We start from the raw sequence: 25,772 nt of genomic DNA, 5'->3' as shown, positions 1-25,772 counted from the left end.
ATTTAGTCTCTGCTCCCACCCCTGGCTGTTTGCCCCAGACACCCAGCCCGCCTTCCCAGGAAGGGGCATGGGGCCAGTCCAGCCACGTGCCTCCCAAGGTTTAGGCCCAGTGCTTGCTGCCCATGGCACCCCAGCATCTGGAAGCCATCCCAGCAGCTGAACAAAGTGTCTTTTATTTGTGACATACAAATACAACCAATGCAAAAAAGAGATCACTTTTCCCTTTGATTCCAGTGATAACAAGTTGCTAAAGAAAAAAATATATATCAAAGAAGTTATATCTTCCAAGTTTCCTCTAAAAAAAAAAACACAAAGGGTTAAAAAGAACCATACATATCTGACACCAACAAATAACCTGAAATAGAGCAGATACAACTTAAAAAAAAAAAAAAACTTAAAATATATCTTAACATGCCCCAAACAAAAAAACAACAAAAAAGGCCTGCTGTTTCTCAAAACCAAGACCCAAGGGAGGTGGAAATTGCCATCTGAGACATGAGGGCCCAACACCCACACCTGCAGTCTCAGCCAGTGCCTAACCTCCCAGCCTAACCTCCTGATGCCGCCTCTGGGACATGGCCTGCAGAGGCTGGGGGAAGCAGGGCATGGCCCTGAGCACCCCATTACCAATGACTGGAAAGAGACAACATAAACTGAGCTCACCTCAAATGGGGTCTATACTGGGGGTTCCTTTTGGTCCCCTTGAGTGGGAGGTATCAAAAATTCATGATCTAAGACAATAAATATTTAGCACTCTGTACTTTGAGACAGGGATCAGACTCTTCCTAAACGTGCTCTTGTTGTTTTGTGATTCTTAGGAGTTTGCCAACCCCTACCCCAAAAGTTCAACTCTCACTGGGGTAAAACCCCGGGGAGCCAGCAGGCAAGGCGACCGTGGCCGTATCCAGTGTAAAGCTGCAAGGCCCTCTCCCAGGAGTGCCAGGCCCGCTACTGGTGGGGTTGAGAGCAGCACCAGGCACTCAGCAGAGGCCAGGATGGGAAGCGAGGCCTCATGAGCACAGGCTGCTATGCAGGCAGGACTCTGGGTGAGAAGCAAGGACTACTCTAATGAGATCTGCCAGAACAGACCACCTGAGTAAGGGCAGAGGGTGGAGTGAGCAGACTCCAGCAGCAGAGGGGCTGACAGACCCCCTAAGAGACAACTGCACAAAGGCTAGAACCTTACGACATTCCCTGAAGCAAAGCTTGGGATGTCAAAAGGGAGGTGTTAGGTGCTTTTTCCTGGATAAAGATTTGGTTTTTCTTCTGGCAGAGGAACAAGGCCTAGAGATCAGGATGAGTGTAAGTTCAGAGCCCACATCCTCTACACCTCTAAGAGGAAGGCCTTCTCCTCCCACTGCTCCAACCTGCTGACACAGGATGACACCAGAGAGAGAAAAGCAGAGCAGCTGTTTGGGCCACTGAAGGGCATTCCTGCTGCAGCTGAGCTGTGGCCCGGCTTGGCCAGGACAGTGGCACCAGTGCCTCACTGAAACAGTGAGGGGTGAGGCTAGGGGTGCAGGCAGAGGGGCCTGCTGCTGGCTGGGGGCTCTCTGAAGAGGGAGGACAGCGGTGGGAGGGACATCCCACCTTCAGAGATATATCAGCACCAACAGGTGAGAGGAAAGTATCAACTACACCAGGAACAAGGGATCCTTCTGGGGGAAGACAAGAGGCTCCCTGATGTTACTCCCCCCTTGAGACTAAGAACAGAGGTATCCGGGGTGGAGGCAAGAGGCAAGGGAGAAAGTGTGGAGAGGGCAATGGAGAGGAACAGGCAGGGCCTCTGGCTTTCTTCTTGAATTAAAAGCTCAAGTCACCGCCATGAGATCAAGAGGTCAAGCTTAGAATGCAGCAAAGTCTAAGAGCCCAGAGAAGCAGGCATCCCCATGGCAGCCCCCAGGACACCTGGTGCTGGTCCTGTCCGCCCTCCCTGACAGCAATAGAGAGAGGCAGCCTTTCGGTTGGCCGGTCCCTGGACAACTCCACTCTGTGGATCTACAAGTACGTGGCTAGAAAGAGCTTCCCTGTATCTTGGCGTAGAAGGCCTATGCAGTCTCCACGTGAGCGCCATCCATGAGATCGAGGAGTAAGGGAGCCAGGGTCTCTCTGAAGCCTTGCTTTGCACTTGGATCATACAAAGTCCAGTCCTCTTTGGGGCCCAGCAGACCCCAGACCAGGACTCTTAAAACTTTCACAAGAGTGGATAAAACATTCCATTTGTCCAGGGAAGGGGAAGGTCCATCAGGAATCCAACTGCGGGGAAGTAGGGGAACCTTCTGAGTGGAGTGAGGAGGCAGCCACAAGAGAGGAGCTTCCCGGCGGCCCGCAGTGGTCTTCCTGTAGCACCCTCTCCCTCCATTCCCTCCTGGCACTCTGCTCTTCCAAGAGAGAGGAGAAGGGGCAGTGTGGACCACTCCTCCCCAGGGTTCTGTGCTCTCAGGGTGCCACCTGGTACATACAGGGTTGAGGAAACCACAGCTCTGAGGGCACCTGGCAAGTGACGTGAGACCAGGGGAGAAGACAGGCCTTAGGAGAGCAGGTTCTGACATAAGTGGCTCTGGGAGTTCAGTGACAGCAGCCGCCACAGTGCCCACCTGCGTGGGAGTGCTGGCTGTCCCCAAACTTGGTTCTCCGGCTCAGGATCTCATAGGAGCAGTCTTCCCCACAGCAGCCAGACATGCTGGGAGAAGAGTCATCAATTTCAAATCTGCAAGGTAGACAGGAGAAAGAGTTGACTGCAGGGAGCTGAATGCCTTCCTCCCTAGCCTGAGAACTTTCCAACAGTGCCACTGATGAGAACCCTGGAACCAACATGCAAGGGACCAAGTCAAAGGACACCGACGTACTATCTTACCAATGCCAACCTCCCATGCCCCAATAGACTGTGAATGGGGGCTGGAACTAGGAATGCCGCACAGGGACATTGCCTCTGACCACCCAGAAGGACCACGTCAGGGCCCAGCTCCTTACTGTAATGCTTCTCGGAAGAACTGGTAGGCACCGTGATTGTGTTTAAATACTGTTAGCATCACCTTCTTCATCTGTGTACTGCAAGAAAGCAGAACAGGAGCTTAAGAAGCTTTTCTCTTTTCTTTTTCTTTTGGTACTTGGGATTTAAGGCATGGGTGCTTTACCACTGAGCCACATCCCCAGCTGCCCCCCGACCTTTTTTAAATTTTGAGATAGAGTCTTACCAAGTTACCTAGAGCCTCACTAAGTTGCTGAGGCTGGCTTTGAACTAGCAATCCTCCTGCCTCAGCATCTCGAGTAGAAGAGATTACAGGCCTGCGCCACCGTGCCCAGCAGAGCAAGTACTTTTTAGAAAGAGTCAAGGCCATGCCTCCTCTCCCTCATGTCCTTGCTACTTTCCCCTAAATTAACCCAAAAGGAGTCCCCAAGTCTCTTGTCCAGCCTGCAAAGACCCTAGGTACTACAGCACTCAGTGTTTCCCTCCACAGCAGGGTGGTCAGACTGCGCCAGGATCTTCCCCACCCTTTCTCTGTAGCCCCATTATTTAGGCTCAGAACTCAGCACAGATCAGGCCCCGAAAAGATGCTCCCAGGGCTGGGGCTGGGGCTCAGCAGCAAAGCACTTGCCTAGCACAGGTGAGGCACTGGGTTCAATTCTCAGCACCGCATATAAATAAATAAATTAAATAAAGGTCCACTGACAACTTAAAGAGATGCTCCCTGCTCTGAACTGAAGGACAAAACTGGAGTCCAGCAAGGCAAGGAGCAGGATACTGAACAGATTCTAGATGCTGTCTCCAGAACATTTCTTATGATTTGTCCTCCAAGAAGACTCAAAGAACAGTGGACTCAGAGGCAGCTCTTTCCAACTGACCCACACAGGACCTCCTAAGAAGGTGGCCCTTTTAAGGTCCTTACTTAGCACCTGGACGGCCATCTTAAGTGACAGCCGCCATTTTAAGAAAAATTCTGCTTTCCCTTGGGCGTTCCTGAAAAAGGCTCACCACTTCCTCGTACCAATCCCATCCTTAACCACCCACATTAGGACCTGCCCAGCTTTAATCCCTGAGCCTGCCCCATAAAAGTCCTGAACCCCAAGCCTGTTTCGCCTCTCTCCATCTATGGAGAGATGGCCTTTATTTGTCAGCTCTGACATATAAACTCTTTTTTTTTTTTTTTTTTTGAGAGAGGAGAGAGAGAGAGAATTTTTTTTTTTAATATTTATTTTTTAGTTCTCGGCAGACACAACATCTTTGTTGGTATGTGGTGCTGAGGATCGAACCCGGGCCGCACGCATGCCGGGCGAGCGCGCTACCCCTTGAGCCACATCCCCAGCCCCTGACAAATAAACTCTTGTGTGGATCTCTGCCTGGTCTCCATCTTTCACTTCTCACTCACCGTCTCCGGGTTCCTCGCTTTCTTTTCAGCCCTTACCTGTTGGCCATAAGCTGCAGGATCTGTATGAGGAACTTCCCCAGGCCTTTCCGCCGCACTTTGCTCTCCAACTGCACTTCATAGCTGGAATAAGGAAGCAGAGGGTGAGTGCAGGTTGCTGCATGAAGGGGCTGCAAGGCCCATCAGAGGAGCCTGCAGCCCCTGCAGCCCAGACCCAAAGGCTTTTGCCACGTGGTCTCCTCCCCTTGGCTGCGCCCCTAGGCCCTGGCTCCTACCAGTACAGGACTTCATCCCCGCACTCCACGTCAAATCGGAAGTGAGAAAAGGCAACAGGCACAGAACTGTTCTCCCAAGCAATGAGATACCACGCTCGGTCGTCCGTCATTTCCTCCCGTTTCTCTCGGTCTTTCCAGCCCCACTCACTCTGCTCATACCTGAGGAATTCAGGAGCAGTCAGGACAGGAAGGCTTGGGGAAAAGCCAGCTGGGAACAAGGCTCCCCTCTGGTCAGCCCTGCTTACATGGTTTGCATATTCGTTTTGGTCAGGTCAAACGCCCAGTCCACGGTGGCTGGCTCCAGTCCAGACACCCGCTTACATTCAATGGAGACATTCAACCTGAGAAGAGGACAGGGAGGTGTAAGAGCTGGTCCGAGTCTGTGCTCCTGCCAGGGCACTGCATTCCACCCTGCAACTCCGACAGAGAGGTGCGCTTGATCTCAGTTACCATTTTGGGTTGGATATGTGGTGTCCCCCAAAAGCTCAGGTGCAAGAATGTTCAGGAGTGACATGACAGGGTTGTGAGTTGTAATCTAATCTGTGGTAACCCCCCACTATGGATCAACTGGGTGGTAACTGGAGCAGGTATGAAGTGGCTGGAAAAGGGAGGTCACTGGGCTTCTGTTCTGTCCCTGGTGAGCAGAGCTCTCTGCTTCCTGATCACCTTGTCCGGAGCTGCTGTCCTCCTCTAGCCCTTCAGCCATGATGCGTTGCCCCACCTCAGCCCAGGGCAGTGGAGTCAGCCCTCTGTGAACTGAGACCTCTGAAATCATGAGCCCCAAATAAACTTCTCCTCCACACTGTTCTTGTCAGGTCTTTTGGTCAGAGAGACAGAAAAAAGCTGACTAAAGCACTCTCCCAAGAGAAACCAAGATGACTCCAGACATGACTGAAGAAGGTGCCTGGGCCGAAAACTAAGCCTTTCGGGCCGAGATCAACAACTGTCATTGCCACACCTGCCACCTAACCACAGGGCCCTTCTCCTGCCTCCCCTGCCGGGTCCTTGTCAGACTCAGTACTCTGTCAACCTCTTGTTCCTCTCTGCTACCTCTACTGCTCTTTTCCTACCCACTGGGCCTCTTGTTTTTGTTATAAACACTAGTGTCTATTTGTCCCTTAGCTCCTGCCTTCAGGCATTCTTCCTGTTGCTTTAATTCTGCACTGACTATCGCTGGGCTCCCGCAGGCTCTCTTCCTTCTCATCTATACCAATCTGGCCTTCAAAACCAATTGGGTGACCCTGGGTCCTTCAAGGCAACTACAGCTCAATACCCCTCAAGAAGCCCCACCTGCCTCTTCATCTGAGGACTCAGGGGGTATTCTCAGTTGATTAAAGAGGGTAGTACAGGGTGTAATCCACCATTGTTTTCCTAAACTAACAAATTCTATAAGTATTAAGGTATTTGTTTCTTTCGTTTTTTTAGTCCTGGGGATTGAACCCAGGGATACTTTACCTCTGAGCTATATCACCAACCCTTTTTATTTTACTTTGAGACAAGGTCTCACCCAAATTGCTGAGGCTGGCCTCAAACTTGTAATACTCCTGCCTCAGCCTCCAGAGTTGCTGGGATTACAGGCATGTGCCACCATGCCTGGCAGGTATGTTTCTAAAGAAAATTTAAGTAAAATAAAGTTAAACTCCCCAATAAATCTATGAAATGACATTCTATAAGTAACGACATTCTGGACAGCTACTTTTCCTTTCTTTCTTTATAGTGAAAAACTTACTTTGGAGTCAGGAGGCAGTAATGACACCTATCACATTGCTAGGACCTCCCCCAGCCACCTCCACCTTCATCCAGATCTGTAGCCTCTAAAGCTCCCAAGTGGTACATTTCCACCTCTGAGAGGCAAAGAAGCACCTATTGTGAATGGACTGGAATCAGCAATATGTAAGCCTTTAAGGAGCAACATGTCCGACTCTTTCAGGGGCCTCTCATGCCAACTCCAGGGGATGCTCCCACTGGAATTCACCACATGTCAGCTGACTGGCATTGCCCATGTGCTTAGACTAGTAAACACAGAACCTCCTACTTCTTTAAGAATCTTTCTTCTTAAGTACCAATCACATAGCAGTAAAAATTGCTCCAATACAGCACTACTTCTGTTTTAGCCATAAAAGGTCCAAAGACCAGTCTGCAGAATTCCTCCACTAAATCTGTATTCAGTAAGTTTGTGAAAGTAGGAGCTTGGCCACAAGAATCACACAAAATTCCAGGAATCGGAGGAACCCAGAGTCAACTGGTAAGTGCTTCCAAGTTATTCCCTGTTTCTGGAAGTCAGTGAGAACACAGAGACATGGAAACACTAAAGGATACCTCAGGAAGAGATCTCTAAACCATGTCAAAGGACTTCCCAGAACCTGAAAGACAGTGCCTTCAGGAAGTGTAACACGTTTGCTCACAGATAGGAAGACATCAGAATAAAGGAATACTATGGTGCTGTGATACTGTGAAACACAGCCACGAAAAGCAAACAACACTGCCAGCTTCATAATTTACAAATCTGTGTCTCTCTTGTTCATTAAAATACTCGTATTTGCTGCTACTTCTTGTACTGAATAGATTGTCCCTCCTCCTCAAAACAACCCTGAAGGTTTGCATCATCATCATCCTAACTGACAAGTAAGAAAATGAGGCTTAAGAATTACAATTGTGGGCTGAGGTTGTGGCTCAGCGGTAGAGCGCTCACTTTGCACATGCAAGACCCTGGGTTCGATCCTCAGCACCACATAAAAATAAATAAGTGAAATAAAGGTATTGTGTCCAACTACAACTAAAAAAATAAAAACTTAAAAAAAAAAAAAAAGAAGTACAACTGAGGGGCTGTGGCTGTGGCTCAGCGGTAGAGAACTCGCCTAGCACGTACAAGGCCCTGGGTTCAATTCTCAGCACCACATAAAAATAAAGAGATAAAATTAAAAAAAAAAAAAAAAAAAAAAAAAAAAAAGAACAACAACAACAAATGAATTACCCAAGTAGGTTTAATAAGAGGCTCTGCTATGATTCAACCCATAATCCCAGGAAGCCACAAACCCTGTTTCCTCAAGCCAAGATATTTCATTTCAGAAATTTAACTCAGCAACACCATCTCAGGTAAAACAGATTATGCTTCCTATTTTCTAAAACCAAAGGACCTAAAACAAGAGAGGGCCTTTAATCCAGGTCATACAGCAAATCAAATCAGGAGTCACAACAATTAATACTCATCTAACTTTCAGTGTGCCCCAGGAAGTAATCCACCTGACAACCCCCTGAGGAAAGCTCTATTATCAGGTCAATTTCTAATTAGAAAATTAGGGGACAGGGGTTGGGGTTGTGGCTCAGTGGGAGAGCACTTGCCTAGCATGTGTGAGGAACTGGGTTCGATCCTCAGCACCACATAAAAATAAATATATAAAATAAAGATGCTGCAACCAACTAAAATAAGTAAATGAATGAATGAATGAATGAATGAATGTCTGGAAAAGGAAGGAAGGAAGGAAGGAAGGAAGGAAGGAAGGAAGGAAGGAAGGAAAGAAAGGCATTGTGTCTATCTACAAATGAAAAAAAAAATTAAAAGAAAATTAGAACACAGAAAAGGTAAATAACTTGTTCAGGGTCACACAGCCACTACAATTATACTATATACTCAAACTGGGAATAAAAAGTCCCTTTGGCTGTGAGGGGAAACTCCAGAAACTCAGAACCTCATTCAACTTCTCTATGCCTCAGTGTCCCATGACGTTCCCATAAAATGAGAATGTCAGCCTGGACAATTTTCCAAGTTTATTTCAGCTTTTATTATTCTTCTTACAGAGGGAAGAGTTAAGTCCTAAAGGGACATCAATCTGAGATTAAGTGTAAAATCTTTGTCCATTTACCAATTCCTGTGTCACCCTAATGGGGGACTTCACAGCAACAGAAGGCATTAGCCAATTTCTGCTTTTCCCTTTTCTTTTTTCTCAGTACTAGCAACTGAACCCAGGGCACTCTACCACTGGGCTACATCCCCAGCCTTTTTTATTTTTTGCTTTTGAGACAGGGTCTCAGAAAGTTGCTAACACTGGCCTTGAACTTTCGATCCTCCTGCCTCAGCCAGCCCACTGAGATTACTGAGATTACAGGTATGCACCACTGCGCCCGGCAATTTCAAATCTAGATCTGAGAAAGCCTACTCTAGAGAAGTGAATTCCTGAAGACAATCAAGGAGACAACTTCTGAGAATGCTAAATACGACTCACCCGTTCCGGTCATATTTCTTGAACACTGGGAAAGCCTCCAGAGGGTCTCCAAGCTGTGGAGGGAAAGGAGAGGAGTAGCACAGACAGGTGGGTGGAAGTGCTGGCCCTGCCCCCAAATCCTGAGAGTAGAATGCCACAGGGACTCCTGAGGGGAGGAGAGCTCCTGGCCCCAGAAGCAGCCTTCCCAGGGCCCTCCATCTGCCTAAATTCTGAAATTACATGGAGGAGGGAAACTTTGGTCAAGAGGCACAGGAGTTAAGTTTAGCTTCACCTGACAGGGTAAGAACAGACTTCACTGGCCTATGGGGCAGAATACTGCTCACAGTACAGCTTACACAGAGGCCACAGGATTTGCTCCTATCTTCACCTACTCAAATCTCCAAATTGAAAAATCAGTCCGAAGCTGTGTTCTTGTAGATGTGCAATTTTGATTATGAGAGAACTACAAGAATAATAAAAAGGAGCTGGGTACAGTGGCACAAGCCTGTAATTCCAGTTACACAGGAGGATGGCAAGTTCAAGGCCATCCTGGGCAACTTAGCATGCATGACCTGCTTCAAAATAAAAAATAAAAAGGGCTGGGGATGTAGCTCAGTGGCAGAGCATCATTGGATTCAATCTGAAGTACTGCAAAATAAAAACAAATAAATAAAAATAAAAGAATAACAAAAGGTGAGATATGGGCTGGGGCAGAAGGATGGTCACAATTTCTCAGGTTCAGTTTGGAGGCTGTAGCCACCAGGTTGCTCCCAGTCAGCCCATCTGGTGCTGATTCACAGACACTCCTCCTGTGATTGGGGCCCCTGGAGGATTAGGCTGCTGCGTCCCCTTGGCCCAGCACAGCCTGAACAGTCAATGAATGTCTGCAGGAATGAATGAGAAAATTCATACCATGTTTCACTAGGGAGGAATTCTCCCCAAAATGCAAACTCCTAACAAAAATTTCTCGAGGCTCTCTACTATCAGTAAGAGAAGCTGCCACTGCCACTGGGATCCACATCTCCCGGTACAACTGGGCCAACTGCTGGCACCTCTTTCCAACTCTCCCTCAGCAGATAGGAGGCAGAGGATGGGTGGGCAATGTCACGATTCTGCCACACGGTGGCACCAAAAGAAGTCAAATTAAAAAGCAAGCTGAAGTTCCAATAGGCAGAAGTGAAAAGAAGAGTCACCCTGTTGGCGGCATCCACTTTGGCACAGACAGCATCCATGGCTGCACGCTCCTCCAGCCGCTTCTGCTTCTTCTCCTTTGCTTTGCTTGACTTTCTCTGCAACAGGGAAAAGCCACACTGGTTGGAGGAGCTGAGGCCTAGCAAAGAAGAGACTTGACTTTCCCTTTGAGAAATCAAAGGGTCCCTGCGACCACAGACCTGGCCCAGCAGCAGGAAGCCTCCCACCCAGAAGGCCAAACACTTGGTGTGTGACTTAAACAGGGAACACTGTTTCCTTGTCATAAGCCCTAAGCGGTGTCACTAGACTTCCTTTCAAGAAGAATACTGACCCCAGTCACTGTGAGGACCCTGCAGCACAGCAGGCCCCCAGCAGTGATGAATATCCACTCATGAGCTCCCTCATGAGGAGGAAATATCCAATTTCAGGCCCATTGGGGGCAGCTTTCAGGGAGATGGCATCTGAGGTAGCCACTAACAGCTGTTTCTAAGTGTAAGTTTATGTAAAGACTTTTGGGTATCTTCTAGCCACAAGAGACAAAGGTATGATTGGGGGTAGTCCTGTGGGAGCTAGGTCACCTTTCAGAGCAAGGACCAGGGAACTGTGAATACAGAGCCATTCCCAGCAGCGCTTTTCAGTGTTAGGCATACTGTGCACTTAGCTATGAGGGCAGAGTGAAGGGCCCCAAGGGGTTCGCCTCAGGCCAAAGGTGATGCTGCCAGTCAGCAGGACCAAGTGGTGGGTACACAGGCAGCAGGGGAGGGGAAAAGGGAGGCTCCCTGAGCAGAGGGGCAAACAGCAAGCTGCCCACAGATATAGATCCTGTTCTGAGGCTAACATGAGGTTCTCTCTTCCTCTGGTGAAGAGCCAGGCTCGGGATTCTGACACAGCTCCTGCAAAGCCTCCTGTCCCTCTAGGTCCTAGGAGGACATGGCCCTTCTCTGAAGCCCCTTCCCTGGTCTGAGAGAAAGGTTCCTAATACCTCCATGATGGTATTAACACCAAGATGGTTATATGACAGGTGCTCAAAAAATGATGGTTCTCATTCTCACAAGGACCAGACAGCACAGCAGAGGAACTGACCCACCCAGTCCAAGTACCCCAAAGGCCTGGGCAAGCTGGTTCTGCTCTTACCAACAGCATGGCCTCTCCAACACCAGACTTCCTTTCCCAGAGCTCACTGGAGAAAGGTTTTGACAACCCACAATTACAGTCTAGCCCTGAAAAACTGGCCCCAGGAAAGGACACACAGCGATTAACATGCGCTTGAGTTAAAGAACCAGCTGCTAGGAAAAGTTTCTCAGGATAAATTCTGCCCCAGCAAATTTCTAAGAAATGACACCGCTTAACTCCTACTTCAAACAACAAGAAGCAGAGCCCAGATATCAGGAATTCACAGGGATTGATCTTAGAAGCACAAACCCCACCAGAGCCAGCTAGTAACTGTCTGGCTGAGCACTTTTTGCAAAAGGCAGTCTAGATCCCATTTTTCAGCTGCCTAGAGGAAGACAAACAGAAAATAGCCTGTCCTCAAGAGGCTGCAATCCAGATGCAGACCTCTCTCTCTACCTTGGGTAAGTTTTACAACATCCATATTTTTCTCTCTGAATTTAGGTTGTAAGACAACATTCAGACATTCACAGATTGCAAAGTACTTGCAAAAACATTATGTCACTCAGTTACAGAGTGCTTGCTAAGCATGCCCAAGGCCCCAGGTTCAATCACTAATACCTCAAAACAAACAAACAAACAAAAACTCAGTATGCAATTCAAATCCCAGAGCAGAAACCATCACCTCCCTTTACACATTAGGAAACTGAGGCTCAAGGCCAGGAGTGGTGGCAAACACCTATAATCCCAGCAAGTTGGATGGCTGAGACAAGAGGATCAAAAGTCCGAGGCTAGTCTTTGCAACTTAGTGAGACCATGTCTCAAAATAAAAAGGGCTCAATGGTAGGCACCCCTGGGTTCAATCCCCAGTACTGCAAAATAATAATGATGATGATGATGATGATGATGATGATGGAAACTGATGCTCAAAGAGATGAAATGACTCTCCTGGACAGTAAATGCCTAAAGGGAGATCCAACCCCAAGAGTGAGGCCATAGATCCAGGGTTTGTTTCACCAGCCCCACTGTCTCCCAGTACGATAGCCTATGTCTAATGTGATAGGACTCCACTCAGTCATTAAATAAAGATCTCCTCACATCCTGCCAAGACTAGGGGCCTCAGAAGCACTCAGCAGCCCATTCCTCATTGCCTGTGCACCTGGCAACAGCTTGCCAACAGAGCACACCTAGGCCCTGCCCTCCACACTGAAGCAGATGGAGAGAAAGCCCAGTCAGAGGGTCTCTGGGGCTGCACAATGGGGCAGAATAACATAAGCTTTAGCATCAACCAGATCAGGCCGATGGCCGTCCTGCCACCCACAGCATGACTTGTGAAAGCAACTCATCTCCAGCAAGACAGGAATGTAAAGCTGGCCTCATGGAGGGGATGCAGGAAGGTCAGACACCAGCACACCTTCACAACAGAGACAAGCTCCCTTCCTCCACCCCTAACACAATGTAGAGCAAAAGATGAAAGGTGCTGGTAGGCAAATGTGACTCCCAGGACCCAGAAAGCATTGAAACTTGGGTTCCCACCGCAGCATCTCATTTCTAAGCAAAAGAAGTAATTCCTAAGCACAAGCAGTAGGAGGGCCACCCAGGTCTCCAGGTGATTTACTGGCTCATTCACACTCAGGAACTGGAAAGCCAGACAATCCTCAGAGTGAGGCAGGGTGCTGCTGTGGCCTAAGATAATGGAGTATGCCTTACGCATTTTGCAGCCTGAAGAACACAGGGCAGAGGTGGGAGGCAGGCTGGAGCAGGCTGAGCCAGGCAGACGGCTCTCCCTCAGACCCAGCAAGCAAGGACCAGGAAGAGTGGTCCCCTACTGTTCCAATTAGCTTTGCCCCTGCCTTGTGGAGGTAAGGCTGTCCTGCAGGGACATAGGAAAACTCTCCTAATTAAAATGGGAAATAAGTAAGTGAACAGTAAAGCTCACTGTGGCTAAGTGTCTCTCCCAAGGGAACTTTATATAATAAAAGAGTGTAGGCTTTTGAGTCAAGAGACCTGGATTTGATTCTCAGCTCTTTCACTTAATAGCTGTATGACTGTAGGCAATGTAAAACCTTTACAACAAGTTACTCTGTTTCTCTGAACCTCAGTTTCTTAATCCATAAAATGGGGCTAACAATGCCTACACTATTGGCCAAGAGGCTGCTGTGAGGACAAAATGGTATAACACACTGCATATAAAAATCCTTCATACTGTGAAAACAACCAGAGATATGAAAAATTGTGCTCTATATGTGTAATATGAATTGTAATGCATTCTGCTGTCACATATAACAAATAAAATAAAAGCAGAGAGACTCCACTTGCCAGAAACAAACATACCCCAAAGGCAAGACCCCAATGCCCACCTCCTCCAGCCACACCTTACTCGCCTTCAGTTTCCACTCAATCCCATCAGGGGATTAATTTACTGATTGCATTAAGGATTTCATAGCCCAATCAAAAAAATCCTTCATACTAACATCTTTTGTTAGTTACAAGGACCCACTAATGTTAGCCACTGCCAGTGCTTTCATAAATATCATCTGTTTTGGGGCTGGGGTCATAGCTCAGTTGATGGAGTACAAGTACAAGGCCCTGGGTTCAATCCCCAGCACCACAAAAATAAATAAATAAATATCACCTGTTTTAATAGGCTGTAGTAGTTCACACCAGCAAACCAGTGATTCAGGAGGTTGAGGCAGGAGGATCGCAATTTCAAAGCCAGCCTCAGCAACTTAGTAAGGCCCTAAGCAATTTATCGAGGTCTTAAGAAACTTAGCAACGGGGCTGGGGATGTGGGTCAAGCGGTAGCGCGCTCGCCTGGCATGCGTGCGGCCCGGGTTCGATCCTCAGCACCACATACCAACAAAGATGTTGTGTCCACCGAGAACTAAAAAATAAATATTAAAAAATTCTCTCTCTCTCTCTCTCTCTTCCCCCCCCCCACTCTCTTTTAAAAAAAAAAAGAAAAAGAAAAAGAAACTTAGCAAGACTCTGTGGATGTGGCTCAGTGGTTTCAAGCACTGCTGGGTTTAATCTCCAGTACAAAAATAAAAGAAAAAAGAAATCTGAAGCACAGAGAGGTGGAGAAAGGGTCACAGAGCCAGTAAGCAGAGTTCTTAGCAGTCTTCCTACACCTTCCCCCTGGACTGCACTCCATGAGCCAGATCTAGATCAGCTTTATTTGCCATTGTATACTAGGTGCTCAGCCAACAGTAAGTACTTAGTTCCTATCTGTTGGATGAATTATCTAAGACTCAAATCTAGGTTTGAACCACAAAGACCATGCTCCTCCCACTGTATCACATATGATACTTGTTAAAAAGTGCTATATAAGCCGGAGCAGGGGAACATTCTTGTAATCCCAGAGACTTAGCTAAAGCAGGAAGATCCCAAGTTCAGGACCAGTCTCAGCAACTTAAGCAAGACTGTCTCAAAATAAAAAAACAAAAAGAACTGGGGAGCCAGCATGGCAGTGCACGCCTGTAATCTCAGAGATTCAGGACGCTGAAGCAGAAGGATCAGAAAGTTCCAGGCCAGTCTTAGCAACTTAGTGAGACCCTAACTCAAAATAAAAAAGAGGTAGGGAGCTGGGCTTGGTGGCGTACACCTGTAATCCCAGAGACTTGGAAGGCTGAGGCAGGAGGATTGCAAGTTGAAACAGCCTCAGCAACTTAGCGAGGTCCTATCTCAACACTACTCTCTCTCAACCTGAGGTCAGAAAAAACAGGGCCCTCTACCCAAGCATGACCACTAGGAATAATGAAGTCCTGTCATCAGGTGACAGAAAGTCCCAATTAAAGTAGAATAAGAATAATTGAGAGGGTTCCAGCTCTGCAGCTTTGATTCAAGTAGGATAACTCAAATCTCTCTGTTGCTGTAAGGTGGTGGTAGATGTCATTATTTTTTGCTATTGGGGAATGACCCCAGGGGTGCTCTACCACGGAACTATACCCCCAGTCCTTTTAGTTTTTACTTTGAGACAGGGTCTTGCTATATTGCTCAGTCTGACTTGGAACATGCTATCCTCCTGCCTCGGCCTCCCAAGCTGCTAGGATTACAGGAATGGGCCACCACAACTAGCTTCTTGCTGAGTTTTAAGCCAGAAGAGACTTTTCAGGGGCTGTTCTAAGAAACATGTCTATAAAGTATGAGTAATAAGACCTGGGGCCTAAAGGAAGCAAGGTTTGCAGTATCTCTAAAGCCTAATATTTCAGCTCAACCAATGAAGAAGTGTTATACCAGAATGGCACCTTATCCTTATTTTTGGCTCAATATTTAATGACTCACTCTGGGTAGACATAAGTGATACTAGAGACACAGGTTTCCTTTAGTTCCAACAGCTGGGGTCTGGGACCTTTATAGGTTAAAGTCTCTAGACTTGATTTTCTAGATATAAAATATACAAGGACCCACTAGTGTCAGACACTAGTACACTAGTGTCAGACTAGTACTCCAAATTTCTCATCAAAATATGACAAATGTTTGTTGGGGAGGGTTGGTGCTGGGGATTGAATGCAAGGCCTTGCACATGCTAAGCTCATGTTCTACCACTGAGCTACATCCTCAGACCCTAAAAGATTTTTTGTTTTGTTTTGCAGTACTGGGAATGAACCCAGGCCCCCAGGGATCCTGGGCAAGGGCTATACCACTGAAGGACACCCTCAGCCCTGGAAAATCTGTTTTGACATGGACAATTATTTTTGTCTAAAAAATTATCTGTTCAGTCAATAAATATTTGAGTAAGAGAAAAAAATCTAGATTAATAACAGTAGGGACAAATCCAGTGTGTTAAAAATAGCACCAACTTATTTTAGCCCACTCAAGTAAAGGCTGAGAATACAGGCAAAAATAACAACCACTATTTTTGAGGTACCTACTTGGTTATTTACTTCCTTTAACTCCTTTTATCTTCACTAGGACTCTAAGGGGGAGGTATCATCACCCCCAATACATAGGTGAGGAAATTCAAATCCAAAAAGGCCATGTCACTGGCACAATGTCACACTACTAGCCAACGAAGATCTCTGGTTCCAAGTCAGGGTTCCCTTAAGGTGGTGGAAATTCCATGTAAATACCAATAATAGAGGGAACCAGTTATCGTTTTAGGAGAGTGACTGGTACTTCTCAAATTGGGCTTTAGGTGAGCTCAGAAACATGGAATTACTTCTACCCAACCCTATATCTCTATATGCCAGGAAAGGGCACTGAAATATTAGCACCTCCCTGCTATCAGCACAGAACAGGTGGTCAATGGCCATCACCAGCGGTCCCCCATCTTCCCAGCTCACATGCCCACCTTCCCCCATGAAAAGCCACCTGCAGCGCTAAGACGACTGGCCACCGGGCAGGTGGGCCTGCGTGGGACGGGAAGACGAGGTTTCACCAGGGCAGGAGGAGCACCGTGGAGAGCTTTCAACAGCGCAGCAACGGGCTACACTGAGACTCGAGGAGGGGGAGCCACTGAGGTGGGGTCTGCAGCCCCAGGCACTGCCTGGGTGACCTTGGCCGGGACGCCCTCTTTCGTCCTGGCCTCAGTTTCCTCCCAGCCAGGATTGGCGTCCGAATTGGGCAGCCGCTTCGCCAGTGACAGCCGGGTGATGCGGGACCCCGGGGAGCAGGGGGCTACACCGCGGGGACCCGCAGATGGGGAGGCCGGTAACGGGTCTCCCAGGCTGGGAGGGGCGGGCATGAAACGAGGGGCAGGGGGCACCGAGGGGAAGGGGCCGGAAAGGGGGGCTCTCGGGGATTCCTGGGCTAGGCCGAACTTGGGGACCCTCAGAATGGGGGAGTCGGGTCATGTGGGGGCTGGGGGTCACGTGAGGCCTGAGGGGGCCCGGGTCACGTGAGGAGATTCAAGAAACAATGGGGGCGAAGGGGGCGAGGGTTACGAGGGGCGTCCCTGGACCTCCTGTGCCCTCTCCCTGTCCAACTCACCCCCATGGCGGTGGCAGCGGCGGCGACCCTCGGCTCCTCCTTCACACACTTGCAGGCAGGGAGGCGGCAACGGCTGCTGCGGCAGCGGCGGCGGAGACACCAGAGCGGCGGGTCTTGCACTGCGCATGCGCCCCGAGAGCTCCCCCGCGCGCCCTGGCGGGCACCGCGCCGGCGCAGAACGGGAGATGGCGAGCGGGGAGAGCGCGCAGGTGGAGCGCCCGCCAGGCCGGCCGAGGGTCTCGGACTAGCAGGGCGGGCGGCGCAGAGGAGCGTCGCGCTGGGAATGACGTTTCCGTCGGGCCCCGCCTCCTCGCCAGGCTGTGTCTGTAGCTATGGCAACGGCCGCGCGGGGCCTGGCGGAGCGCCCGACCCAGAAGCGCCGCGCAGCTGGGCTGCGAGGTGGGTGGCAGCGCCGCCCTGAGCTCCGTGCCTCCACCGCCCTGCGCCGAGCAGCCGCTTCTACAGGCCAATCGCGTCCCGACCTCTGAAATACCGGCTCCTCCAGAGCCTCTCAGGCACCGCGGAAGACTTTGGAAGCTTTCCCACCTTCCAGAGCTTGGCTCTAGGAATTCCTTTTCTAGCCCGAGTCCTGTTATTCATTCACCCACCGTCTAATCATTCACTCGCCCTCCATTCGTTCGCTCGCGCCGAGTCCAGGGGCACACCGCACCGGAGCCAGAAGCCGGAGAAGCCCTCGCCGCCCGAACTTCGCTGTTTACAGGGAAACGGGACCTAACGACTGCTTGAGTTGTTTTAACGCCGCCGCTAAAGTGAGACCTCAGGTGTCCTGGGTAGTATTAATTTCAATCTGTCCCCACAGCCGGGAGGGTGGACCCCCATGATCTGCATGGGAGTCACCTGGGGAATGTGTGCTGCTTGCAAACCCCTGGGACTACCCCCAGAATCCCCGAGGCATCCAGAGTCCGAAGTGCTCCCCCGGTAGAGGTGTAGTCAGAGAATTAGAGAACCGCTACTCAAGACTCCACAGACTTTATCGGATTTTTTTTTTTTTTTTTGGTACTGCGGATTGAACCCATTGAGCCATATCTCCATCCCTTTTTATTTTTTATTTTGAGACGGAGCCCGTTAAGTTGCTGAAGCTGCCTTTGAACTTGCAGTCTTTCTGCCTCAGTTTCCTGAGCTGCAGGAATTTCAGGTGTTTATCACCTTGCCCGGCACTTTATTGGATTTTATGATTATTTCACCTTCAGTGCTCAGTGCAGTGGTGGCTCCAGCAACATTTATTGAGTGCCTATTGTATGTTAGGCACTATTCCAATCAGCAAAGAAATAACACCAAGCTAGGTGTGGTGGGATGCACCTGTCGACCCAGGTACTCTGGAAACTGAGGCAGGATTGTTTGAGCTCAGGGTTTCTAGCCAGCCTGGGCAGCATAGTGAGACTGTCTCAAAAAGAGAGAGAGAGGAAAAAATAATAATAATACCAAACAAAAAATCCCTGTCCTTGCATCCTAGAAAGAGGCAGATCCAAGCCTGGGGCAAACACTTATAATCTCAGCAGCTCAGAAAACTGAAGCAGGAGAATTGCAAGCTCAAAGCCAGGCCCAGCAATTTAGTGAGGCCCTAAGCAACTTAGCAATACTTGTCTTAAAATAAAAAAAAATAGAAAGGACTGGGTTGTGGCTCCGTAGTTAAGTGCCTCTGGGTTCAATCCCCAGGGGAAAAAAAGTAAAAATAAAAGAAGAAAAAGAAAGAGGCAGATAATTACACAGTGCATTAAATGATATTCCATAAAGGAAAATAAAGCAAAGGAAGCTAGGCATCATGACACATACCTGTAATCCCAGTGACTCAGGAGGCTGAGGCAGGAGGAGCCCAAGTTCAAGGCCCCCTCTTTCCTTTTTAGGTGGTGCTGGGGATTGAACCCAGGGCCTTGTGTAGGCAAGGCAAACACTCTACCATCTGAGCTGTATCCCCATCCCTAGTGAAACCCCATCTCAAATAGAAAAGGCTAGGGAGGTAACTTGGTGGTAAGTGCCCCTGGATTCAATCCCCAATATGGGGGGAGCACAGTGAGGCTGGTGCAGATTGGGTCAGCAGGAGAATAGTAGGAGGTAGAATTACGCAGGTAAGGTGCGCATCATTTAGGGCTTGTAGGTTTTGAAAGACTTTGGGATTTACAGTGAGCAAGGTCACTATTGGGAAGTTAAGTGGAGGAGTAGTAAGGCTGGCTTAATGTGTTTAGAGGACCACAAGCCTGCGGGTTGAGAAGACAGGTTAGGGGCAAGGCCATAGGAAGGACAGTACAAAGGCCAGTGTAATTGAGGCCCCATAGCTGGATAGAGCAGATGTGTCAGAAGGCCTCAGGGAATGATGCGTATGGGAAGGTAGAGCCAGAACTTGCTAGCAGATTGTATATGGGATGTGAGGGAAAGAGAAGGTAACTTCAAGGTTTTTAGCTTGAGCTGTTGGAAAAATGTCTTCCATTGAGATACAGATTATTTTATTTTTTAATATTTATTTTTTAGTTATAGTTGGACACAATACCTTTATTTTATTTATTTTTATGTGTTTCTGAGGATCGAACCAGGGCCTCGAACATGCTAGGCGAGAGCTCTCCTGCTGAGCCACAATCCCAGCCCCTGAGATACAAATGATTTTAGAAGGAGCAGGTTTTGGGGTGGTAGGGATGGGAAGTTGGTTTGGGCCACTTCAGGTTGGAGATGCCTTTTTTAAATATATATTTTAATATCTTTATTTTGTTGTTTGTTTATTTTTATGTGGTGCTGAGGATCAAACCCAGTGCTTCACATGTGAGAGGCAAGCGCTCTGCCACTGAGCCACAAGCCTAGGCCCTGGAGATGCCTTTTAGACATTCTCATGGAGATGTGGAATAGTCAGTGGGCAGTCCAGGGGAGGGGTCCAGGCTGTAGATACAAATCTTAGCTCATTTAGCCACTTAGCATATGGAGGATATTGGTCTGGGGCTATAGCTCAGTTGGTAGAGTGCTTGCCTTACATGCACGAGGCCCTGGGTTCGATTTCTAATATCACAACAGCATATGGAAGGTATTATAAGCCCACAGAGAGAGCCGTAGGTGGACTTGAATGAATCAATGAGTCTTTTTTTTAACCAGGCTGGGGATGGAGCTCAGTGATCCAGTGCTTGCCCAGCATGTGTGAGTCCTGGGTTTAATCCCCAGTGCTGCAAAAAAAAAAAAAAAAGAGAGAGAATCTATTGCAGCTGCTGCCACTCTGGGGACCAGGAGAGGGTAGTAAGGACAGGACAAAAGTGGCCAACTGGGGAAAAGGGACATCTGAGCTTGTCCTTGAAGGAGGAGGAGAGGAAGCATGAGATTCCAACAAAAGCAAGGTATTTGCAGAGCAGAGAGACTTGAAGGAGTCTGGGTAAGGACAGGGGACTGAGCCAGGCAGCCTTCACCCTGTTGGGGCTTTTCCTGTCTCCTTCCTCACACTGAACTTTATGGTCAGCTGTTCAGTGCAGATGACAGCCACAATGCTCCCGTTGTGCCCTGTCCCTTCCGCTACTCCCCACTCTTGGTCACCCTCCCCCAGGCTGCTAGATTTTATTTATTTATTTATTTAGTGGTGCTAGGGATGGAACCCAGAACCTAGAACAGGCTGGGCAAGAACTCCACCTAAACTACATCCCCTACAGAGGAGACCTGGAAGGGGAGCCCAGTAGTCCCTTGGGGAGATGACATCATCTAGCCTCCCCCTCCCCCAGCCTGAGAAAGCCAATATCCTATTCCTGCCCCCAAATCAACACCCTTCTCTTCAGGGCTCTCCTCCTTGCTCAGGGCCTTCTTGGTCTTGGATGGTGATGGGCAGAGCCTGCCTTGGAGGCAGACCGGCTTCCTGCTGCTTCCTGGCTTTTTGACATTAGGCAAGGTACTTAACATCTCTGAGACTCAGTTTCCTCACTTATATGGAGGCCATCAAAAGTAATCACCACCCTCATCTGTATCTTCTCCCAGGGGTGGTTGTGAGAATTAAAAGGTGGATAGTGACATCAGACACCTGGTGAGGCCCAGGGCAGGAAAGGAATCCCCTCCCTTCCCCACCGAACATGGCCTTCAGTGAGGAGACTTTCTTCGTGGCCCACTTAACCACTGTCCCAGCCCCTACTAAGGAGCTGAGCAGCCCTTGTTCATTCCCCTCCTCTCTGGACAGGGATGCTGTCCCTCCTCTCTCAGGGCTCCCTGGGTGACTCCTCGCCTCTGCTTCCCGAAAGATTCCATCGCCTTGCCTCTAACAGCTGTTCCCCCCACCTGACACTCCACAGCCCTCAGCTGCTCCTGTGTAGTCATTCATTCTCTGGTTCAGTCAAGTCCTGGGAACTACTGGGGCTTCTGTGTATTCTCCTGGGCCTGGGCACTGACAGGAGAGGCAGCCTGCTCCTTGGCGAGGGAGAACACCTTGGAGGACAGCAGTCGTAGCACTGTGTTAGCCGCTGGCAGATGAGAGTCCCCTGACTTCTCAAAAAGAATCTGAATCCCCCCCTCCCACCACCCATCATCCCCACCAGCCGCTCTGGGTCCCTTTCTGTGGTCACTCTGTCCCTCACTGGCTCCTGCTGGTTCCTGCAGGCTCTCAGCCCTCCCCACCCCCACAAGCTCTATGTCTATCTCACCATGCCCAGTGCACCACCCCTGAGATCTGCACCCCACCTTCCCCTGAGGACACCCCCAGTTGTACTTCTCTGTCTGGGACCTCATCTTCTGGCCTTGCCTGCCACATCTCACCCTGTTTTTCATGCCCTCTTTCCTTGGTTTCTGTGACACCATACACCCCCATTCTCCATTTTTCTGAAATGCACATCTGGCTGGGTCAGTTAAGTCCATGCAGGGCTGCAAATTCAGCCCCTTCCCACCTCACCAGGGCCCCCCACTCCACGCCCTGGGTCTCAGCATCTCAGAATCTTACCATGGGCCTTCGCTGTTCCCTCTGCCAGAAGGCCTTTCCTTCCTCCTCCTCACCCTTCAGGTCCCAACTTAGATGGCAGGTGCCTTCTCTCGCTCCACATGGCATCTTCCTAGCCTCTCCCAATGCCCTTGCCAGCTGCCCTGTTAAACTGTCAGTTCCCTGCAGTGGGGGGCTGTGCTTTTCTCCTACACTGCGGTTAGGGTTGCAGATTCAACACATGGGACAAACTTCAACTCACTGTTTATCTGAAGTTCACATTTAAGTGGGCATCCCATATTTTCATATTCTAAGTTTGGAAACCTTAACTGTTGTACCCCTGGGACCCAAATGGCACCTGGCAGACAGCAGGCACTCAGTAAATGTCAGTTGGATGGATAATAGGCAGGGATGGCAGCAGGAACAGGTGCTATTATGGGTTATAAAGGAGAAGTAGCAGGCTCCCTAGAGCAGGTGACACCTGAGCCAAAATGGAACATTATGTTACAGCATCAAGAAACCCCACCATGGTGATGCCTCCTACATTGGGTGATAGTCTCCCCAAATGTAGAGCCAAGGCTTAACCCTCTAGTACCTGTGTGACCTTATTTGGAAACAGGGTCTTTGCAGATTTCTGGATTTTAGATATGGTTTAGGTTTGTCCCCTAAAGGTTTATGTGTTGGAAGTTTGGTCCCGATGTGGTGATAGGGGGAAGTAGTGGGACCTTTAAGAAGTGGGGATTGGTGTGAGGGAATTAGGCCATGGGGGCACTACCCTAGGAAAGACATAGTTCTCCTGGGACACCAGGTAGTTACTGCAAGAGTAGTTGTTACGAAAGAGAAGGACTGGACAGACACAGTGGCTCACGCCTGTCATCCCAGCAACACGGGAGGCTGAGGCAGGAGGCTCACAAAGGTCCTGGCCAGCCTTGGCAATTTAGCAAGATCCTATCTGAAAATAAAATCAAAAGAAAATAAGAACTGGGGATGTAGCTCAGTGGCAGAGCACTTGCTTATCATGTGAGAGGCCAGGTATTGCCAAACAAAACAGAACAAAACAAATCAGAAAGAGCAGAACTGATGTCTCTAACATCCTGTATCATCATGTGATCTCTCTGTCTTGCACATGTTCCCACCATGATGCCATCTGCCATTAGACCTTCTCCAGAGGCCAAACCAATCGATCTAACTGATCTTGAACCCTCAGTTTCCAAAATGATGGGTTTTTGTTTGTTTGTTTTGATTTGTGGTGCTGGGAATCAAACCCAGGGCCACCCTCATTCTAGGCAAGACCTCTACCACTGAGCTATTCCCCCAGCCCTCAACCTTCAAAACTGTGAAATAAATAAACTTTTTACAAAGTTTCTAGCCTCAGGTCTTTTGTTATAGTAACAGAAAATGGAGGAATATAGAGATGTAATTAAATCAAGCATTTTAGGATGATATCATCCTGGATTTAGGGTGGACGTTAAATCTAATAGTGTTCATAAAAGAAAGGAGCCATGTGTGGTGGAACACACCTATAATCTCAGCAACTAGGGAGCCTGAGGCAGGAGAATCTCAAATTCAAGGCCAACCTCGGTAATTTAGTGAGGGCTTAAGCAATTTAGATCCTGTAAAAGGGGTGGGGGAGAAGGAGAGGGCTGGGAGCAGTGGTGTATACCTATAATCCCTACAACTCAGGAGGCTGAGACAGGAGTATTGCAAGTTCCAAGCCAGTTTCAGCAATTTAGTGAGATCCTGTCTTTAAAAAAAATAAATAAATAAGGGCTGGAGATGTGGCTCAAGCCATAGCGCGCTTGTTTGGCATGCGCGGGGTGCTAGGTTCAATCCTCAGCACCACATAAAAATAAAATAAAGATGTTGTGTCCACCGAAAACTAAAAAATAAAAATATTTTTTAAAAAAGTAAAAATAAAAAGGCTGGGGATGTAGCTCAGTGGTAAACTTTCTCTGGGTTCAGTCCCCAGTACAGAGAGAGAGAGAGATGGAGAGAGAGGGAGGAAGGAGAGGGAGATTGGAGACATGCACACACACAGAGAAGATGGCCATATGAAGACAGAAGCAGAGATTGGAATGATACAGCTACATGCCAAGGAGAAAGGCATGGAACAGACTGTCCCTCAGAGCCTCCAAAAGAAACCAACCTTGCTGACGCCTTGATTTTAAACTTCTGGCCTCCAGAACTGGGAGAAAATAAATTGCTGTTGTTTTAAACTGTCTGGTTTGTGATACTTCGTTACAACAACCCTAGGAAACTAATACATTCCCATGGCTCTATATTTCCCAAATTCAGTTTATAAAGTTCTTCCTCCATGACCCCTGGTCCCTAGAAACCCTAATAGTACCAGATTTATATCCAGATTGTGGTGCCAGCCATTAAAATGAACTCAATGATACTCACCTCCTGATAATTCATGCCCTGAGTAGCCCCCTCCCACACTGAATAGGGCTGACCCTGTGACAACAGAATACCGCAGTAGTGAAAGTACGTGGTTTCCCAGATGAGATTCTAAAGGACTTGCATTTTCTGCTCTGGTGTTTTGGGTTGCTCCCTCTGGGGAGGTGGGAAGCCAGCTGCCATGCTGTCAGAACCCAGGGGCAGCACAGTGAAGTCCACCTAGCAAGGACTAGGGCTTCTCCCTGACAGCAGGTCCCAGCTTGCTAACTCAGTGAGGGGCTCTGTTGAAGAGGAGCACCCAGCACTAGTCAAGCTATCAGATGGGTCAAGCCCTCACCAGCATCTGGACATCAGACTCATGGGAAACCCTGAATCAGGATCCAAAGATAAGATTGTTCCTGAGATTCTGACTCACAGAAGATTTAGTTCCATTTGCTATGTCACTAAGACAGGCCCCAACTACAGGGTCCTTGGGCCCCACCCCCGCACTAGAACCCAGTAGGAGGCAACGTTGGTGTCTATATGTAAGGATGACGCCTGGTTTCACTGCTCTCTGGAAGGTGCTAGGCTGGTCAAGGCTGGAAGGAGTCATCTAAAATGAACATGTGGTGGGGCTGGGGTTGTGGCTCAGCAGTGGAGCGCTAACCTAGCACGGGTGGGACCCAGTTCCATCCTCAGCACATAAAAATAAAGGCATTGTGTTGTGTCCATCTACACCTAAAACAAACAAACAAACAAATAAATGAATAAATAAAATGACCATGTGGGCTGCTCACCCATAATCTATTGAGCTCACAAGTATAGGAGTGGGGGGGCCCTCGTGTCTTCCCTCTATGCCTCCAGGTACCACCCGGGGTCTGTCCCTCTCCCTCTCTCCAGCCTTACTAGACCCCACAGGCCACCAAAGTCCCATTTTTTTTTTTTTTTTTTTTTTTTTTTTTTTTTTTGGTGGTGCTGTAGATTGAGAACCCAGGGTCTCGAGGCAAGCACTCTACCAGCTGAGCTATGTGCCCAGCCCTGATTCAGGCTTCTTGTCTGCAGTTGCACCTGGTGGAGGTGCTCAAAGAGCTGGTTGAGGGCTATGAACAGAATAAGAGAAGGATGCACCAGGTGCTGCTGGAGGTGAGAAGCAACCCTCACCTGCTTCCCCTGTCGCTTGCCTCCGGCCTTGAGGCTGCCAGGGCTGAGCCGGACCCCCCACCTACAGGTGGACGAGCTGGAGGGCACACACTGCACAACAGGGGCTGGACCTCTGTTGCCCATCATGCCGCTGAATGATGAGGAAACTGAGACTTAAGTGCGTCAGGCGCCAGTTTTACATTTTGTGACCGTGTGTGTATCTTTGTTGACATATACCCTGTTTGTTAGTTCTGCAGTGTGTAACCCTAGCCCTTGACCCAATGACACGATGAGG

General features: G+C 48.8%; 1 protein-coding gene across 2 annotated transcripts; it reads right to left on the bottom strand.

Moving 5' to 3' along the window:
* Positions 1–296: 296 nt before the first annotated feature.
* Positions 297–17,825, bottom strand: NAA40 (N-alpha-acetyltransferase 40, NatD catalytic subunit). 2 transcript variants are annotated; one of them, XM_081263285.1, is made up of 8 exons: positions 17,077–17,785; positions 10,038–10,133; positions 8,866–8,918; positions 4,888–4,983; positions 4,643–4,801; positions 4,407–4,490; positions 2,974–3,051; positions 297–2,710 (listed from the first exon to the last, which is right to left on the bottom strand). In XM_081263285.1, the coding sequence occupies exons 1-8, from the start codon at positions 17,080–17,082 to the stop codon at positions 2,569–2,571; spliced, it is 714 nt and encodes a 237-aa protein (XP_081119411.1). In that variant the 5' UTR covers positions 17,083–17,785; the 3' UTR covers positions 297–2,568. The 2 variants fall into 2 exon arrangements, with proteins under 2 accessions (XP_081119411.1, XP_081119412.1); XM_081263286.1 differs by lacking the exon at positions 10,038–10,133 and having other exon boundaries at positions 17,077–17,825.
* Between the last annotated feature and the right edge of the window lie 7,947 nt (positions 17,826–25,772).

The sequence above is a fragment of the Spermophilus citellus genome (genome assembly GCF_964194105.1).
Source record: "Spermophilus citellus genome assembly, chromosome: 2".
Taxonomy (NCBI): Eukaryota; Metazoa; Chordata; class Mammalia; order Rodentia; family Sciuridae; genus Spermophilus; species Spermophilus citellus.
Note: the sequence above shows the minus strand (reverse complement) of the source record. Positions and strands in the feature narration are given on the sequence as shown.